At 38.5% G+C, this 20,628-nt stretch overlaps 1 protein-coding gene across 1 annotated transcript in view; it reads left to right on the top strand.

The window, feature by feature from the left end:
- Window positions 1-20,628, top strand: part of abcc8 (ATP-binding cassette, sub-family C (CFTR/MRP), member 8) — a 97,088-nt gene that overhangs the window by 14,519 nt on the left and 61,941 nt on the right. The window contains exons 4-9 of the mRNA XM_047392076.1: window positions 2,182-2,303; window positions 4,858-5,024; window positions 7,443-7,685; window positions 15,770-15,958; window positions 16,757-16,921; window positions 18,508-18,663. Coding sequence (XP_047248032.1) covers window positions 2,182-2,303; window positions 4,858-5,024; window positions 7,443-7,685; window positions 15,770-15,958; window positions 16,757-16,921; window positions 18,508-18,663 — 1,042 coding nt within the window. The remainder of the gene's footprint in view (window positions 1-2,181; window positions 2,304-4,857; window positions 5,025-7,442; window positions 7,686-15,769; window positions 15,959-16,756; window positions 16,922-18,507; window positions 18,664-20,628) is intronic.

Here is a 20,628-nt window from a genome sequence, read left to right as displayed (position 1 = left end):
GGTTTGTAATTAGGTAAAAGTTTAATATTGGACTAAAATTGGACGATTTTCTCTAGCCAAGACCTACAGCATGCGCTGGGGTGGTTGACAGCCGAGTGTGAAGCGGCTGGGATGAAGATCAGCTCCTCCAAGTCCGAGGCCATGGTTCTTGACCGGACAAGGGTGGCTTGTCCTCTTCAGGTTGGAGGGGAGTTCCTGCCTCAAGTGGAGGAGTTTAAGTATCTCGGGGTCTTGTTCACGAGTGAAGGAAGAATGGAGCGGGAGATCGACAGACGGATCGGTGCAGCTGCCGCAGTAATGGAGGCGCTGTGCCGGTCCGTTGTGGTGAAGAGAGAGCTGAGCCGAAAAGCGAAGCTCTCGATTTACCGGTCGGTCTACATTCCTACCCTCACCTATGGCCATGAACGTTGGATCATGACCGAAAGAACGAGATCCCAGGTACAAGCAGCTGAAATGAGCTTCCTCCGTAGGGTGGCACTCCCTTAGAGATAGGGTGAGGAGCTCGACCATCCGGGAGGAGCTCGGAGTAGAGCCGCTGCTCCTCCACATCGAGAGGAGCCAGTTGAGGTGGCTCGGGCATCTATACCGGATGCCTCCTGGACGCCTTCCTCGGGAGGTGTTCCAGGCACGTCCCACCGGGAGGAGGCCCACGACATGGCCCAGGACACGCTGGAGGAACTATGTCTCTCGGCTGTCCTGGGAACGCCGTGGGCTCCCCCCGGAGGAGCTGGAGGATGTGTCTGGGGAGAGGGACGTCTGGGCATCTCTACTGAGTCTGCTGCCCTCACAACCCGGTCCCAGATAAAGCAGAAGACGACAAGTACGAGTACGAGTTGGACAATTTTCTTTGAAACTCTTTGGTTTGCTCCTCTTGCACCAGTTTAGACTTTCTAGGCAGTTCAAAAAATTTTGGAGAAGTCTGAAACTTCATTTAAGTATTTTCTAGGTCCAAATAAATATGGGAAAAGGAAATAAGAGTAAGGAAAAATATTTGTATATCCACACTTTACTCCTTGTCCCAAAGTTGTATCCATTCATACTTTTTGTTTTATTTGTTTTTCTGAGGCACTAATGGCCTTTATTTATTTTTTTTTATTTTTTTTTACAAAGTAGACAGATAGGAAGTGGGGTGGAGAGAGGAGGAAGTCGAGCGGCAAAGGTCCCCGGGGTTGGGACTCAACCTCAGGACAACTGCGTCGAGGACTCAGGGCTTCCTATTTGACTCAAAAGGATTGAAGGCTCTGAAGATTTGACTCTGAAAATTGATGAAATTTGGCATTAACTCAAGAAGACATTTAATTGGATGCAAAATTAGTTTAGATGAGGAGGATTTCAACCTCTTTATTTGAGTTTTCTGACACTGAGTCAGTTGTCCACCTGCTTCACCAGCAGCTGGCACCATCTAGATGGGGTCCAGCTTGTAAAACAGAGTGTTTCTCAATTCTCGCTGCTACCACATAAAAACAAATCAATGAGCTGCAGTGGGTTTACTGGGTGCTGCTGAGACCCAAAGAACAGCCTGTGCATCAGTTCAAATGATAAAAAACATGATGCAATATCCTAGACTTGCACTGAAACTGAATTATATTTATAAATCTGTTTTGTTAAAAGTTGATCACATACAGTCATATTGAATAAATCTTTTGTTTTTATTAGTTGCGAGCAAAAATCATATTTATCATCATTAATTCATCATAATTAACAGAAATAAAGGCTTGAAAACATCAGTCTGTGTGGAAATCTATATAATGTGTTTCACTATGTGAATTGAGTTACTTTCCAATAATATTCTAATTTATTGAATATAACTGTAATGAACGTCCCTCTTCACCCTCTGTCTGGATTCTTTCTGCAACATTTTGTTGGCTAATGCAGTAAGTCAGTGTGTAGTTATTTTTACTCAGTTGTTCAAAAGGACTCTCCATCTGCTTATCTCTTCAGCTGGCTGTTTAGGCTGACCTTACTGTTGTTCTGAGGAGGCCCCAATGATCATGTCAGTCTCGATATAATTTTTTTTTTGTTTACTGTTTAAATGTCACCTGCATGAAATGAGTTTAATCATCTCTACTGCTGCCACTAATCACTTCTGACTCGCAGAGATACACGAGTACCCTCAACATCCCTATTATCAGTCTGAACTATTCTCTAAATTGTTTCTTTTTCTTTTTGATATTTTTTTAGGTTCAGCCAATCTCTTCATCTTCATCTGTACATGCCTGCAGCTCTGGCCTTCATGGCTGGCATCACATCGATTGTCTACTATCACAACATCGAGACCTCCAACTTCCCAAAACTGCTATTAGGTACAGTCTTCTTAAAACTCTGGTTGCTTGCTGAGGTTTCTTCTCCGGATATAATCTGATAAAGCAGTTCAACACGTTGTGGTTTTTACAGGAACCTTTTTGGTATAAAACGGTGAACAGTTTGTTGCGATAAAATGCTTATCTAGTTTCATAAAAATATTTAGAAACAAAGATTATTACATATCAAGAAAAATCAAAGCTGTCTTCCACACTAATGAAAACAGCGTGGCCAATAAGTATCGGGAAATTAAATCTTTTTTTTACAGCACTAGTGGCCTTTATTTTTCCAGTATATTTTGAAAGTAGGTAGACAGGAAATGGGGGTGGAGAGACAGGAAGATATGCAGCAAATGTCACTGGGGCCTGAACCAGGTACTGCTGTATCAAGGACTAAAGTGCCCTGCGCCACACAGAATAATACCACAACCTCTGTTGGGGATCAAACCCGGTGTCTGGCATGACACAGGGGGACATGCACCACTCTGCTAAGGAGGATTTTATTGGTGAATTAAGTCGGATGCTTAAAGGCATTCTTGCTATGTCAAATATGTATAACATGCTTTGTTGTATGGGCCCCTGTGCAGCCATTTACACTTGGATGGTTCACTAGCTTCAAATGAGATTTTTAACGATTGAAGGTAATATCTATCAGAAGGTATCTAAGGGAATTGTTGCGGGCCGGGCAAATGATAATACTGTCTTTTTTTGAAGGCAATGGAATAAATTCCTAGTTTGCATATTTATTATTGTGCCTTTTTGATATGAAAACAAATTAGTCTCAAAGTGATCTGCCTGCTAATGATTCACCTGATAAATGAATAAATTATCACAGTTCAGTCCTCGTCATATCAAAGCTAACTCCTGGAACACTTGCTCTGTTGTTGCTCCTCTTCTGTTGATGACCAGTAGTTGTTCTTTACTTCTTGCGCCCCATTAACTCTTCTGCATGCAGCCTTTCATGTTTTACTTCCATTAAGCCACCAAGCCGCCTTAGCCTTCAGGTCTCCATAATGCAGCCAGACAGATATTAATCTTGTAAATGGAAACTGTGGTGTTGACCCTCATGCTGATAAAGTAATGTCATAGGAATTCTTCATTAAAAATTTTGTAAACACTGTTTGGGAGTCTCCTACAGAGATCAACGCTGTTCTCTGATCTTTTTTCTCATGTTCCCCACCAATTAAGCATGTAGAAAATCTCTTCTTTTGTTGCTTTTTTAACTGTGAGCCTCTCAGAGTGTAGAGTAAACCAGCTGGACAGACCCTAGGAGATCCTATCAAAAAATCTCATAAAACAAAAGCGACAGTCTGATATTCTCTTTTAAAGTTGGTGACCTTGAAGGCTGCCAGGCGAGCATTCAAGATAAGCTCCACCAGAAAGAAGAAATGAGGAATGGAAGTTAGATAAACCTTCTTGCATACTTTGGAGCTAGAGAAAATCATAGTGAAGAAAATGTAAAGTCTTGCAAGAGTATTTAAAACCCTTGAATATTTAAACATATTGTAACACAGCCAAAACGTTCAATGTACTTTATTAGGATTTTATAACAGACAGAAAAAAATAGTGGGTTGTAGATTGTAAAGCAGATAGAAAACTGCAAATGGGGTGAGCCTTTTTTGTATCACACACACACACACACACACACACACACACACACACACACACACACACACACACACACACACACACACACACACACACACACCCTTTGTCAATATTTAAAGACCCACCTTATCCTGCAGTTACAGCTGTAAATGTTTTGAGGTATTTTTCTAGCGGCTTTGTACACTTTGGAAAATAGCTCATGCTGAATCAGATTGGATGGACATGTGTAAACCTCTTTTCATGTCACTGTCAACTCTGAGGAGCTTTCTTATCCATGCCCACATTATTCCCACAGTATATTGCCACCACATCAGGTTTTGTGTGGGTGGTGTCTTCAGGAGAACGTGCAGAATTAGTCTTCCAGCCCATAGGGTGTTTTTGCTGTGTCCTCTTAATGGTGAGTTGTTCAAAGCTTGGGAAATAGTTTTATAACCTAATTCTGCTTTAAACTTTTCGCAACATTATTCTTGATGTACCTTCTGTGTTCCTTGGTCTCCATGATGCTGTGTGTTCAGTGATGTACTCCAACAAACCTCTTAGGCCTTCACAGAAAAGCTGGATCTACTGTATACTGAGTTTCTGTTAAACATAGGTGGACTTTATTTACTACAAAGGTCACTTCAGAAGGCAAAAACAAAATGTGAATAAAATACATTAAAGTTTGTGGTTGTTAAACAGCAAAATATAAAAACGTTAAAGGGGTATAAATACCTTTGCATAGCACTGTATTATAATTTGAGTCCTGGCTATCATACATAGAAAATGTATTTGTTAAAGAAAAAAAACCTAAAAAAATTGCAATGACAAAACCCTTGAAAGTTCAACCCTCTGATTCATCATCCTGCCAACATGATTGTCAGTTTAAACTGGCATCCTCCGGTGAGGTTCTTTATTCTCTGCTTGTTTTGTGATTTGCTATGTCTCTCTGATCTTTGTGACGTTTCCACAGCCCTCCTGATCTACTGGGTTCTAGCTTTTATCATGAAGACCATCAAGTTTGCAAAGTACACCCAGCACGGCATTGGCCCTGGGCAGCTTCGCTACTGCATCACTGGACTGCTGGTGCTGCTGTATGGACTTCTACTGGCTGTGGAGATCAACGTCATCTTGGGGAGGGTAAGCGTTAGCATGAGTGTCTTCTTTGAGGCAGAGAAAAGTTTTGATTCGAGATGCAGTCTGCAGTGAGTTGGAAATAATTAGGATGCAGGATAGCATCCTGGGGTTTTAATGAGCTGCTAATATATAGAAATATTGATGATAGTGAATGTGACTGTGGTGATTTTGCCGCTTTCATGTGAATGTAACACAAATAGTTAAAACGCGCACAAATAAAGATTTTCGCAGGCTAGATTTATTTTAGGCTTAATGCCGACTGTCCCACAACGATAATGCTAACGGGTATGGATGGATAAGTTCCACCGGTCTCAAGTAGCATCTGTGGATTTCTTGCATGGTGGTGCTGTACTCAAGGTGGAAAGGTTTAGTCTGCCAGTGGTTCAATATTGTATGTGTGCAAAATCCATGAAAATAGCAGTAAGGTAAAATCCATCTTTAAAATGAAATCTTTTCTTTGGTTAATTCAGATAAAAAAAATCAAATTGATGTATGAGCGTTTCTTTTCAGTATGGTTTTTATCAGTCAGTTAATGCAAAAACCTTTTTTTGACACTGACCCTCATTTACAGTTTTTCACCACTGTTATATTTCTTAATATATATTATGATAGCATGCTGAATAAATATTTTAAATGTTTCAAATGCTTTTATTAGCAAACATATATTTATTTAAAGAGTGGACATTTGTACTGAGTTCAAATCCTTCTGGCATTCTGGAGTCAGCTTTTGGGCCAGATCCTGACTTACTTTGACCCATTTGTGTTTTAATATTGATTGGAGTTCATTCCACTCTGCTGGTTTCTGGTATCAATTGTTCATCAGAAGTGAGGGCCAATTCTGTAAGGGGTCAAGATCTGGGGTGTTTTCTGGTCATGGGTTGTGGATAATTTTGGGGCGACTGTGGTGATGGTGGTGGGCGTAACCAGCAGGTTGCCAATTCAAACCCCTGGTCCGTCTCAGTGGTTGTGTCTCCATATTGGAGCCACTTTATCATTTTTCTCTGTGACACAGTGCTTTAACAAGCTTGAAAATTCACAGATTATTACCAAGTTGTACCTTAATTGTTGGAAGAAATGGTCCTAGCAGGGTTTTTTTGACTTCCTAATCTTTATTCATGGCACACATGGATTGTATCAGCATTCTTCACTGTTGGCATAATAAGTTACTTTTGGTAGCGTCACCTTCTTCTCTCCAAACAAAGGATTTTCCTTATGTTCCGAATGATCCAAAGGAGTAAGTTATAAAAATAACTTTCCAGTCTTTTGCCTTGCCTTCTTGTATGTCCTGCAAAATGACAAAATCTGTGGATGTTTTTCTGAGAAAGTTGAGGGACTGACTAGAGGATAAAATCAAAATAAAACTTTCATGTCTGTCAAAGAAAATAAAAAAAAAAGTAAAATAATATATATATATTAACCCCCGCAAGAGCCACAGCTAACATCTGGCCCATTCAGTTTAAAGTTCTGTCAGACCTTTGACATTAAATTTGTTTCAAGTGATATCCTAATCGTGCCATTTGTTTGCATTTTATTGATTGCACAAAAAAAAAAGTAATGCTTTCACTTCAAGATAATTCATTTTCTGACATTTACAGCTAGCTGCCTGACCCTTTCTGAGCATAAAAAAATGCCAGAGCAGTGTGCATTTGTCTGTCTTTTTCCTCTGGATACTTTAGAGTGTTTATCTGTGTTAACCCCAGCTCTGAGCACACATCTGTTTGTGTGCATGTCTCCCCAGGGTGAAACTCCACCATGCCCTGCACTCAGCCTGTCAGAGCTCTATTTGTTATCTTCTCTGTATAAGGATTTAAGTGTTCTGGCCTTCATATGACCTGTAATTGTTATGTAGTTATCCAAATTAAATATTACTCAAATGATTATGTGATTCCTACTGTCAGTGATTGATTTCTGATTTTATTCGTTATGATTTACTCTCATCATGTGGAAAAATATAAATATTAAATATTAAATATGCAAATATTAAATATATAAAATATTTATTTTTAAATAAAAGTATTAATATTGTAAACCTTACTTTATTCATGTAGATGCATGTGCCTATAAAAAATACATTATCCTGTCCTGACAGTGTGAAAACCTTATCTTTTCAATTATTTCAATCTGTTAACTTTTATTTCATTTAAAAGCTTCACCTGAGGTTCATATTAACTGTTGAGCTTTTCCAACTCGTCATAGGATTATAAGATAACTTGTCTATGCACAATGAAGAAAAATAATCTTCCAGCAGCTGTAATTAAGCCCACTAATGACAGTGTGTTTAAATAATACATCTTTTGTGTTTTAGCTATCCAAACAAAAATGTTCCAGGTTTGATTTGGTTCTGAGTTTTTTTGGGTCTGCCTTTGTTGCCATGTCTTGGGGTGACTTGAGCAACAGTGAAACCTCTCCTTTCTGTCGCAGCGCTACATGTGTTTCGCCAATCCAATAGAAGTGAAGCCCCCTGAAGACCTCCAGGACCTCGGCGTTCGTTTCTTGCAGCCCTTTGTAAACTTGCTCTCTAAAGCCACCTACTGGTGGATGAACACGTTCATCACCTCTGCCCACAGACGGCCCATCGACCTGAAGGTCATTGGCAAACTCCCCATCGCCATGCGGGCGCTGACGAACTACATAAACCTCCACCAGGAATTTGAAGAGCAGAAGGTGAGTACTGGTTGGTGGGTTTCTCTGAGCAATGAGGGGTTGTTTTGTGATGTACCAGGACTGCAGTGGAAAGGCTTTGAACCCACAGATCACATATTTAAAAGGACACATCATAAGTAATGTCTGTTAAATTAGCTTTTGTCTGTTTTGCTTCAGATCTTAGCTAAAAGGAGCTCCCTATGTAATTTTAGTTAAATTTTGAGCTGTTGGTCACAGAATACAAGTTCGGATCTCCATATTGTATAACAAGACAATACAGATTTCTGTTAGTTTATAATAAAGGCCAGGATAAATATAGATTAAAAACTCTGCATATTTTAGAAATTCCTGTATCACAGGGATTTGCTAAAGTAGTCAAAGAACTCAAACTTTTTCAAATTTTATCCTGTGAAAACCATCAATGTACTTTATCAGGATTTTATGTTACAGACCAACACAAGGTTCCGCATAATGTGGAAATGATAAATGGTAAATGGCCTGCACTTGTATAGGGCTTTATCTAGTCCGAGGACCCCAAAGAGCTTTACACTACAATCAGTCATTCACCTATTCAACCACACATTCACACACGAGCCGTTGTAGACTACATTGTAGCCACAGCTGTCCTGGGGCAGACTGACAGAAGTGAGGCTGTCATACAATCGGTGCCACCAAGCCCTCTGACCACCATCAGCAGGCAACGCATGTGAAGTGCCTTGCCCAAGGACACAACAACTGATGGAACAACAAATGGAGCAGGCTTTCGAACCGGAAACCCACCGGTTACAGGACAAACTTCTACCACCGTTGCCCCAAAATGAAGTACAACGAAAATGATACATGGTTTTCAAAATTATTTACAAATGAAATCTAAAAAGTGTGGTGTGGATTTGTATTTAGTTCCTTTTACTTTGATACCCCTGAAAAAATCCAGTTAAATCGAAAGATTTTAGAAGACACTAACTAGTCTATTGCAAACCTGCCCAAGATGTGGCTGTCCATTTAAACTAACAGACTGGGCAAAGAGAGCACTAATCAAAAAAGCTATTAAGGGGCAATGTTAACTCTTGAGGAGCTGCACAAAAGTGATGCACCCCATAAATATTGGCTTTATGGTAGAGTGGCGAGAAGAAAGCCATTGTTGAAAATAAGCTATAAAACATGTTGTGGAAAAGTAGTACTGTAGACCAGCCTGAAAACACAATCCCCACCTTTTAACATGGTGGTGGCAGCATCATGCTGTGGGGATGCTTTTCTTCGGTAGGGACAGGTAGGGTGGTCATAGTAATGAATAGATGGATGGGGCTGATAACAGGACAATCCTGGAAGGAAACCTGTTAGACCTGTCAACCCTGAGGACTGGAATTGCCCACCTCTGTAACAGATCAAAGCATATGCATGTGCTACAATCTAAACGAATCTTACCGTAATTAAGGGTGTATTCACAGTTATCACTTTTGGTCCTCTTTAAATTTACCAGAGTTCATTTCCCCCCTTGGTCCGGACCTTTTGTGCAGGTGTGAATACACTCAAGCGAACCCTGGTCCGGACCAAACAACCGGACCGAGACCCACTTTTTGTGGGAAAAGGCACGTAGAGAACGTTGGCGTTCAGCCCGCATTCTCCTACGGGTTTCCAAAATTATAAATGGAACGTCTCAAAGTCTGTGTTGAATGAGCTGCTCTTGACTCTAACAATAATATTGCAGCTGTAATAACGGCACAAATATGCAGAACAGAGGTACTGCACGCAGCACGTCTACAGCTGTTTTCCTGAAATTTCCTGGTCTGTGCTCTGTCCCGCCCCCGTCATTTCTGTCCAATGGGAACAATGAACGTCACCTGCGTGGCTTTGTTTACAAGTAATAGTTCACTTGCAAAAAGTACAATGTGAAAACAAACACACCAAATGAAAAAATAAAGTTCGCTTTTGGTCCGAACCAAACAAGCGGACCAAAGGACTTTCCTGGTGTGAATACACCCTAAGAATCTGTGGCAGGTCTTGAAAATGTATGACAACAGATGCCCTCTATCCAATTTGAATGAGTTTAAGCTCTTTGCAAAAAAATAACAAACTGCCTTTTCAGTCTCTAGATGTACAAAACTGGCTCAAACTGTTATGCACTACTTGTTGGTCTATCAAATAGTATTGCCATATATTATACCAAAAGTTTAAGGAGTATGAATACTTTTGCAAAACAGTGTTGTTTTAGAATCACCGTTACAAGATTCAAATGTAAAACAAAGCTGCTGTTCTTTTTTGATTTAATTATCTTCAGTAAGGACCAAAATCAGATACTCCACTCTAAAGAAAATCTAACTATTTATGTGTTCAGCTTGCTACTTGTTTGTTTTCCTGGATGCCCCTACTTTACATCTTTTAAATGCTGTTTATTTGTTTTTCTCTTTATATTTTGTGTTTTTAATTTCTCAGAAGAATATCTTTGATGCAGTCTGTCTGACATGTGCATGAAATGACCTCTGAACCCTGGAGTCCTACTTTATTCAGCTGTACTCATATTGAAAGCAGGTCATGAGATGATTCAGCCCAGTCTGTTCTGGGGAATATTAAGCTTTATTTGGACATGCAGTAAGCTTTCCAATAGTGTAAACAGGAAAATGCAATCAGGCATGTCCTGTATCTGTGTTTGCACAAAGTTTATTTTCATTGCTGTCTGTTTATTTTAGATTATAATACAATTTTTAGAGTTGTTGCAACATGTTACAACCTGCTTGTTTGTTAGCACTGTTTGAGGTGTTTTACTGGTCTTATTACATTGATGGTGTTACTGGATTGCAGTTTTGCATTATTTGACTGGTTTGTAGTATTTTACATGTTTATGAGATAAAAGTGACAGATAATACAAATAAACAATACTGGGTTAGGGATGTATGTTTGGAATTAAGTTTATATTTTTAGAAGTGGCTGCTAATTTGATTTGTTGCCAAGCTAGGTTGATATGGCACATCACCCTGAGTATGTTTGGCTTATAGTTTTGCATTTTCATTTGTTTCTTTAAGAAGCTATATTATTGTATGTGGAGATCCAAAAACATTAAATGTTTGTAACTCTAGTTATTGTAGCTAAAATTATGTTTTGCTCTGTTGGCTCTGCCAATGTTTTAAATCTGTACAATCCACATTTAAGTCACTGTAAGCATGGAGCGGTATAATTCTCCACTGCCCTCATGGTATGATTAAATAAGTAAAAATTCCATGATGTTACAAATGTTTCCAAAATGTTTTTATTTAAAACAAACAAAAAAAGTTCCTACTGCTGTAAAACTAGCATAATATATTTATCATTGAATTTATAAAAATGTTATCTATACTTATTTTATATATGATATATAGATTAAAGCAACAACATAGAATAAACAAAGAAAAAACATCTAAACGTAGTTCCAATTTTTCAAGTATTTATTGTTAAAATATACCCGTCAGACTTTCTTCTCCTTCTAGAGTAACACAATTGAAACTGATGGCATGTCCTATTGTCTAGTTAATTCTGCTAATATATATCTGACGACTTGGAAGCACTTAGAACATTTCAATTTCATTCCCAGATGGTCAGTTAATTTATAATTATGAAAGCAAAACTAAGATGAGACAGTAATGGCACTGCAAAAATAGTGTACCCTGTCCTGACGCATTTGAAGACTGTGAACTCCACACCTTTCGTCCCAATGCACATGAACTATTCCAGCCTTGAGCACATCAAAATGGCACAAATATTTTAGATGACTTGATCTTATACAAAATGTCTTTTATTTCCTCTCATTTATACATGCATAACACATTTGTCTATGTGGCAACATTCATGTCACTTTAGGAAACAATGTGTCAGCAGCTTTAGCTTCCACTGTATACATTTTACACGACTGGAATTTTTTGCAACCAGGCTAATTTGTCTTTCTGGTGCGCAGGGGAAAAGTGCATTAGCCTTCTTTTAGCCAGCTGACCAGCAGTGAACACCAGCTGGAAGAGTGGCAACTCAGTAGTACTCTATTCTCAACAAAGCCAGAGAAAATTGCGTCGCTTTCTGTCATCTCATTAAAAAGACTTTAAACTGTAGGAATGTTACAACCTAAAATTAACTTTTTAAAACCTAGGTATATCCTAGGTAATCCGCCTATTCCTTATCAGTACATTGAATTCTATATGTACTGTAAATATTATTAAAATATTCATTTTATTTCTAAAACGCATATGTAATTGTTTTAAAAAATACATATTGGTCATCATGCATTTATTTCTTTTATTTATCTATCTGTGAGCCTTACCCACAGGCTGACAAAATTAATAAATAAAAATATTATTTTGTATATTTTTAACAATAAATTTATGATTTATGTATTTCTTAAATTGTTGCCCTTTGTGCACTCAACACCCCGCTGTTGTTTCTCTAATGGTAAAAGAAAAGGTTCATAAAAAAATGTGTACAATAATTACTGAACTGACAGACATATGTGTAATGCTGCTGGAGAAAATCTCCAGACGGATATGTAAGTGTATTATAAAGTGATCAGAAAAACGTTACCAGTTTAGTTGGGATATTAAGCAGTTTTAGAGAGTTTTCCTCTCTCTGGGCTCTTTTATGATCTCACCCTGCGCTATTCCTGTTCTATATTTTACTAATGCATCTCTGAGCTTAAGATGGTTCCCTCCTTTGTCTTCATTTACTCCTCTCTGGGACTCCCTCTGTCTTACTTTTGGAGCACGTGTCAGGAGTCAGACGTAAAGAGCCTCCTCTACAGGGTCGTTGTTTTCCAGTGTTTGTAAGTTCATCTGAGAGTCGTCACTGCTGTGTGTGTGTCCGGTGTGACCGCTACTCCACTTCCTTCCGGCAGGAGTGAAGGATGAGAGCGAGACTGAGAGATCCCAGTGGAGTGGCGGGGAAGGGTGGTGGCAGCGGGGCACTTAGAGGGAGGTCTTAAGACGCTGGGTCATTCTCATTCATCTGTGAACGAGGTGACATCCCGACCTCTGAGGGGCTGAAAGCTCCACTCTTCATGGGAAGCTGGTGACGCTCAGAGAGTGTGAGAAGGAAACAGAAACCTTCCTAGCTGAACCTGGGATAGAAGCAGAAGTTGTGTGTCTGAGTGCATAACTGTGATGCTCCCGATGACATGTGTTACGCATGAAAACTGACTTTTAGTAGGATCTCGAATGGAAAGATGGAGACACATGATAACAGTCACGTCTGTTGTCTGTTCTCACAGATCTCAGCGTGACTCACTCATATTCACAGGGATACACACACACACACACACACACACGCAATAACAGTCCAGATGTTTTCCTCTGATTGGTCTTCAGAAAAAATTACAACCCCAAATGGATTTTTAATTATCAAACTGACTTCTATTTATTTATTGAATTTTTTTAAATAGCAATAACCTTGACTTTACTTGCTGCCTGATGTTCTGCACCACTGATGACATTATTTCCACAGTAGTTATAAATGCTGTTCACATCTGTGGGACTCAGCACCTCAATGAAACTTTCCATTAATCATCACATCCTCTGATGTAGTGGGAGTGATTAGGGTCATGAAGTTCTGCTCATTTTGAAGGCTTCTACTGCATTTGGAGCACTAGCACTTCACTTAATTGTGCTTTTGAGCCCTCACAATTATTATCTTTTGCTCTGTCATTGCTCTTTTAAAAGTCTTAGAAAGTTTATTTTCCTTTAGTTGCGTTGTCAGTTACATTCCTTGGAGAAAAGGCAGGATCTTTACCAAGACAAAATGATCCAATTTACTGCTGTCTTCACCACCAGCTGGTGTCATAACCGTAATGGAGCAATATATTATTAATAGACAAGGATTAATGTGTGCAATTCAGATAAAAAAAAAAACATTTAAAGATAAAAAAGCGCCAATCACCCACAGCAAATCAGCTCCGTTTAGCAAATACAGTTTGGGAAACGAGCTTGCATCCCCTCGTGATTGGCATGATTTTATATTAATGACTTATTTAGATCTTTTTACCATGGTGAAATCATGCAAAAAAGAACTGTAGGATTTTAAGAAGCAAAGATCGAGTTTGAATTTATTGTTGACTTCTTTTTGTAATGCTCAGAGTGTCAAAATAGTGCATACACCCTAACTAATCTTTGGAGTCTCTAGAAGTAGAATGGGAGGCAGATCCTTTAGTCATCAGGCTCCTCTCCTGTGGAACCAGCTCCCAGTTTTAGTCCGTGAGGCAGACACCCTGTCTACTTTTAAGGCTAGTCTTAAAACTTTCCTTTTTGATAAAGCTTATAGTTAGAGTGGCTTAGGTTATCCTGAGCTATCTCTGTAGTTATGCTGCTATAGGCTTAGGCTGCTGGAGGACATAATGACCACTTTCACCCTCTTCGCTATATTCTCACACTACTCTCCAATTTTGCATTATTTGCTGTTATTTCAGCTTTTAACTTTGTTCTCTCTCTTTTCTCTTCCTAGAAGCTACACCTGCCCTGACTCTGTGTCTACCTGTGACACCTTTCTGGAGAGGGGCATCATCCGAGCTTCTGCTGGCAACAACTTAATGCTCACCCTCTACCGATGATCCACTTGGCCCTGTCTTTCAGTGTTTAACCCTTTCGTTCTCCTAGACATAGCTACTGACTGAGCTTCTACTGTGACTAACTCTATGTGCTCTCTTTCAGACTCTAACCTTGAAAACTGGCTCAGAGTTTATCTGTTCTTTCTTTCTAGATGAAACGACTAAAGGAGCTACATCCATTAACATTTACTTTTCCTTCCCATAGAAAGTACTCCTGGATCAGTGCTTCTGTGTTCTTTTTGTGTCTCTGTTCTGTTCTCTCAAACTCTCTGTCAGTTGTGGCAGATGGCCGCTCACACTGAGCCTGGTTCTGGTTCTGATGGAGGTTTCTTCCTGTTAAAAGGGAGTTTTTCCTCTCCACTGTCGCTACATGCATGCTCAGTATGAGGGATTGCTGCAAAGTCAACTCCAGAGACTGTCCACTGTTGCTACATGCTCATCTGGGAGGAGTGACTGCTACAAATCTCTGACTCGATGCAATCTGCTGGGTTTCCTTAGATGGAAAAACGTTTTATCCAATTCGAATAAATAATGGAATCTGACTGAACTGTTCAATGGTTAGGATTAATTGGAATGTATGTACCTGACTTTGCAAATGCCTTCTTAGACAAAATGTATGGTTAGAAGAGACAAAGATTAAGCTATTGTGCCATAGTAACAAGAATATTGCTTGGAGGAAAAAAGGTCAGAGGCTTTTAAACCTAAGAGCACTGTAACAATCACCAGGTATGGTGATGGCATGATCATACTGAGGGTCTGTTTAGCTTTAGGTTTCACTGGTGAATTCTACAAAGTGGGTGGACTAATGAACAACAATGACACCAAATTATTTTATCTTCACCATAAATCATCATCTATATGGTTGAAACTTGGTCACAACTTGTTCTCACAGGACAATCATCTGAAACACACATAAAAAAGATGTTTGTGCTGGATGAAGCAAACCTAATAGAATGTGACTGATCTTATGACTGAAAGATTTTTTTTGTTTCTTTTCCAGTTGCCTTCTGTTTATGCAATTAGGACTGTTATGTCCTGGAAGGCTGAGAACCTGTATCAACACAATGGATAAACTAAGTTAAAATTAAGATCCTGGATTCATCTTTGCAAAGCCCTGACCTCAACCCTAATGAAAATCTGTGGACTATGCCTGAACAGGAAGCAACTTGCTCTAAATGAAGTTAAATGAATTTGAATGAACCAGGAGCTTGTTAATGGTTGCAACGTATGTGTGTTTTCTGCAACTTGCTAAGGGACATTTAACAAAATATTAGTGAAGGTGTATGAATACATTTGAGTCTGTACATATCATTTTGAGTCTATGGATTAGAGAAAAAGCACCATTAATTTAAGCTGAGATTTCTTAAAATAGATCATGTTGTATTATTAATGCACCACAAATTAAGAACAGTTCAAATACATCGTTACAGTCATATATTAATACAACGTTTATGCCATTGTGGCATTTTATAATAATTCCTGAATACTTTCATTCAGCATGTTGATATGTTTGATTTCGGTGGCCTTTTAATTAGTTTTTTAACTTCTTGTTCAGAAGCCTCAGGGCACTTCACCTCAAGGTCCGACGCGGATCTGGCTGGCTTTGAGGAAAGCCTTCGGCAGGCCTCTCATTCTCAGCATCACGTTCCGCTTCATGGCAGACCTGCTGGGCTTTGTCGGCCCGCTCTGTATCTCTGGTATCGTTCACCACATCAGCAAAGACAATCGCACCATCCAGCAACCGGTGAGGGTTCTTCCAAACAGCACCACTTTGCATAAAATTGAACAGAATAACATCATTAAAACAAATGAACTAAAAGGGTTTTAGTTACAATTAAAGACGATTTTTTGAAATTTTGACGATAATGAATAGTAAAACAATCAAAGACCGATGCTTTCCACAACCTCTTCTTTGCCTCTTAAAGGTCATAGTTTGGTGAGAACAGTGTGATGTCCTCTTTTTCCTCATGCACCTGCTCCGCTGTGCACTAATGTGAACCTGTTCAAATATTTATGAGACTTATTGCTGCTGGAGCTCTGTTAGCTTCTTAGATTCTTCACTCCGGCCCTTTTCTGCACCAAAGAAATGGTGAGTATTTGTCACAGGCAAGCAGACGTGAGCTGCAATATAAAAATTTAATTATAGAATCATAAAAGGCCTCTCGAGTCGATCAAAGAACGTAGTCAGAAGAGCAGCTCAGTTTGGCGGAGAAGCTAAAAAGTAGCTTCACTGCAGCAATAAGAAAATGTATCTCTGAGAAAAGAAAGAAAATGTGAGATATTGTTGACTTGAGGCACATGTTACCCAGTCATCAGTGATAATCTTTAAAGAATGATCTCTACCTACTGCAGAATTAATTCAACATTGAAGGATATACTTTGCTATCTTCTTTATGAAATGCGTTCTTTTTGGGTATTGCACTAACATAAGAAACAGTGTTGTTAAAACTGAGGTTTTCTCTTTGACCTTGAATTTCCAGCTTGACAAAGATGATGAATCAATCAATATTTCTATATCTCCCTCTGCTTGCTGTGCTTTCAGATGAAGCTCCTCGGCATCTATTTCATTTCCTCCAAAGAATTCCTGGAGAATGCGTACGTGTTGGCAGTGCTGCTCTTCATTGCCCTGCTCCTGCAGAGGACCTTCCTCCAGGCCTCCTACTATGTGGCCATCGAAACTGGAATAAACCTGAGAGGAGCCATACAGGTGAGATGTCTGGGAGATCCTCACAAATGCTGAGCACCAAAGACTTTATTTCTCAACATTTCTCATTCTTATTAGTTAAAAACATCGTTTAAGTCATATAGTCACTTTGTGATGTCATTGTTGTATTAAAATGAGCAAATCATTGCTCATGTTAATATTTAATCACTTTTTGCTGTTTGTTAAAGTTAAAACCCATTTTTCTCTCTCTCATGTGAACTCCATCACTGGCTGACATTGAATATTTTTATATGAATTTATTTTTATATAAATATGTAAAAGTCTACAGTTCAGTTATTGTTGATGGTTTCAAAGACAATGACTATCCATAAAGTGTTGCAACCTGCCTTGCAAAAGTATTCATATTATTTAAACTTCTTCATATTTAGGCATGTTAACAAACTGTCTAATTGTAATATTTTAGGAAAACAACACATGGTTTTATTTTCTTTTAATGACAAAATAGTATCTGAAAAGTGTATTTGTGTACAGCTTCCTTTGCTCCTTTTTGCCACTGATTTTCAATTGGATTTATGTTTGGGCTTTGACTAGGCCATTCTTGCACCTTAATTTTTTTTGAGTAAACCATTCCATGGTACCTATGGCTCTATGTTTAGAGGAAAGCTGTTTGTCAGGGCTGGCCCAATGTTGCATGGGGCCTTAAGCAAATCTTTATTTTGGGCCCCTCTTTCAGTTAAGAATATCAGCATGACAAACAGCGTTCCAGTAATACAGATTTGTTGGAATCTGGGAGAGGGGACCAAGTTTAATTAGCTGAGCTTAAAAGCAATTACCAATAATTGGTTATTATCTGCTGAGATGTATTTGTGAACTAACCGAGTTCAAAAACAAAGTAACAATTAAACTCTTAGCATCAAATTGTTACTGTTAACACAACAATCAAACAATGAAGATTATACGTTGCCCGTCTACAAAGTAAATGGGCCTGTTCCTTTACATCTTCAATCAAAAATGTAAACAATTTAAAAATCTTTTAATCTTTCTATGCTGAAACTGTCAAATAAAATTAATAGTGTTTTTATTCTCAATAAACAAATCTAAAACTTTCAGATCTTTGGTCTGGGTAAAATTTGAACATTTATGGGAGGCCCCTGATGCTTTGGGGGCCCTAAGCAGGGGCTTAGTTTTCTTTGCCCTGCTTTCTATTTAGCTTCATCTATCCATCTGTCAACTAGATGGTAAAGAATGGCTGACACAAACAGAAATCACTGTGTGTGGAAATCAGACACGCTATATATGGCTTATGACAAACTACAAACTGGACCTCTTTTGGCCGGCTTTCTTCTTGCCACTAAACTAACGGACAGATTTGTGGAGTACAAAACTATTAGTTGTCCTGTCAACAGATTCTCCCACCTGAGCTGTGGATCACTGCAGCTCTGCCAGAGTTACCTTTGGCAGCTTAACTGCTTCTCTGATTAATGTTCTCCTTGCCAGTTCTGTCAAATCAGGTGGACGGTGGAATATGGAAATTTAATACTTTTATCAGTCTAAAGTATATATCAAATCTGAATTAAATCTATGCAATGTGGTTACATGTGACATTAAATATTTTATTTTCCCTCCAGACTAAAATCTACAACAAAATCATGCGCCTGTGCACGTCCAACATGTCCATGGGAGAGCTAACCGTCGCTCAGATTTGTAATCTGGTTGCCATAGATACTAACCAGCTCATGTGGTTCTTCTTCCTCTGTCCTAACCTGTGGGCCATGCCAGTACAGGTAGGAAACATGTTTTGCATGGATGTGCATGCTTTTACAGTTCATTTTGTCAACATGTTTGTAGGCTCTTTCCTGCATAGCAACAGTAGGAAGCTTCTGTTACGATGTAAGCAGAAGGTTGAAGCATAGACTCCAGTATACATTCAATAATCTCCTTTCTGTGCGGCACTTTGATTCGTTTAGATGCTCCATTCCCTTGGCATCCTTACTAAGCTTTGTTTTAAAAGTATTATATTTACCACAGGACTGTTTTGTTACTGCATTTGTATTGTAACACCATAATCTCCTTGTTATTCCACATCTTAGTACAAGGATTTGTTTGATTGTATAGGACTCACTCAGCAGGTCTTATGATTAATGGAAAATAAAGCAACGCAAACCAAAAGGTGTGAGGATGAGAAAAATTAAGTCTTAGTGCTAGATGTTATGGCCACAGATGGAGTTAAATTGATTTACTGCAATTGTCCATTGGGAAGCTTTAAGTTTCTCTTTGAAAGATTTTTCCTCTGTAAGAATTGTAAAAATTCATGATTTTCATGTAATTAGTTGGTCCCAAAAGCTTATGCTCACAAGGAATATGAGAGTTGAAAACAGCTTTTAATGAAACTACTGTTTCAGCAAACCCCAGAGGTTCAATAATGGTTGGAAATTAATCAGCACAGGAAACTTGTTCAATTCAGAGTTCCCTCTGTGAATTATCTTTTCCTTTCATAGGTGTAGAAAACAGATATTTTTTGTTGTATATTCCTGCGGAGTCTTTTTCCTTCCACATCAAATAAAAAACAAATTTTATTACATATAATCATCGCATATTAGTATACCTGCTGTGCTGAATTTGCTTGTAGCCTGTTCCTGAAGACATAGATGGAGACAAACAGTTGGATAGAGAAAATGTGAGGAGGTAAATGAATTTAGATGATTTAGAGACATGAACACGCATGAATTTCTATTAATTCAATTCAGTTTATTTATGTAGCACCAACATGAAAAATATAGGCCTGGATATTTGCTATCGAAGCTATTGGCGTCATCACTGTAACCCTTTAAGCTTAGTAGCATTCAGCTTATTATTCAGCACGTTCTTTGATGCATTTTGTTGTGAGTTTATAAAAATCAGATAAAGCTTAGGGACATATGCTTTGATGCATAAATGGGGATAATTTTATAGTCCTTTTCTTTTTCGGTTGGATTCATAAATGCTCTTCTTTCAATCAACCTGCCTCAGATTGTTATTTAGTGGTCAGAGTCATTTAACTGTTGACTTAAAAGAAATTATGAAAACACAAGTATATATGCGTTGTAGTATTTTAAAAGTAAATAGGAATGATCAGGTCAGACTTCAAAGGAAAATGTAAATTGGGATCTGCTGATAAAAGCTTGATCGGTGTATCTCTAAACAGGAGCTGTGTTTAGCCAAAGGCTCTCACATTGTGAGAGCACACTTAAAAATGCCAGATCAGGCCTCTGAGGCAAGATTTGGGATTGGGTCAGGATTTCCTTGGTTATTACTTACATAGCAACATTTTTAAACCACCTAGTCATGCAAAGCGTTTTTCACTGTTCAGATGTTTAGAAGAAAACTTCCAAAAAATATTGAGTTATCAGTTTAGACACTAAATTATTGCACCATTAGTCGAGCTGTTCTTTTCCGATGCAGCAGTATTAAATAACTGTATATTTCTAATGTTTTGTTATCAAAATCTTTTAAAAAAAAAGCTCTTTCGTCATTTGGGTTTTGAGCTCACTAGTCCCTGTTGAAAACCAATGCTGCTCAGTTTTGTTTCACCAGATATTAGCAGCACAGTCTAAATCAATTTATCTAAATCAGTTTGGACATATATTGTTTTATTTGTTTGACAAAATAACCCTTTTATCTCTTGTTAGCAGAAAAAAATTTAGGAAGAACATGTTATTTTTCCAAATGAAAAATATTCTGAACAGAATATTATGTCCAAAGGCTAAAAC

This window comes from Girardinichthys multiradiatus, chromosome 2 (genome assembly GCF_021462225.1).
Source record: "Girardinichthys multiradiatus isolate DD_20200921_A chromosome 2, DD_fGirMul_XY1, whole genome shotgun sequence".
Taxonomy (NCBI): Eukaryota; Metazoa; Chordata; class Actinopteri; order Cyprinodontiformes; family Goodeidae; genus Girardinichthys; species Girardinichthys multiradiatus.
The sequence above is the reverse complement of the archived record's forward strand: the minus strand, read 5'-3'. Positions and strand labels throughout refer to the sequence as shown.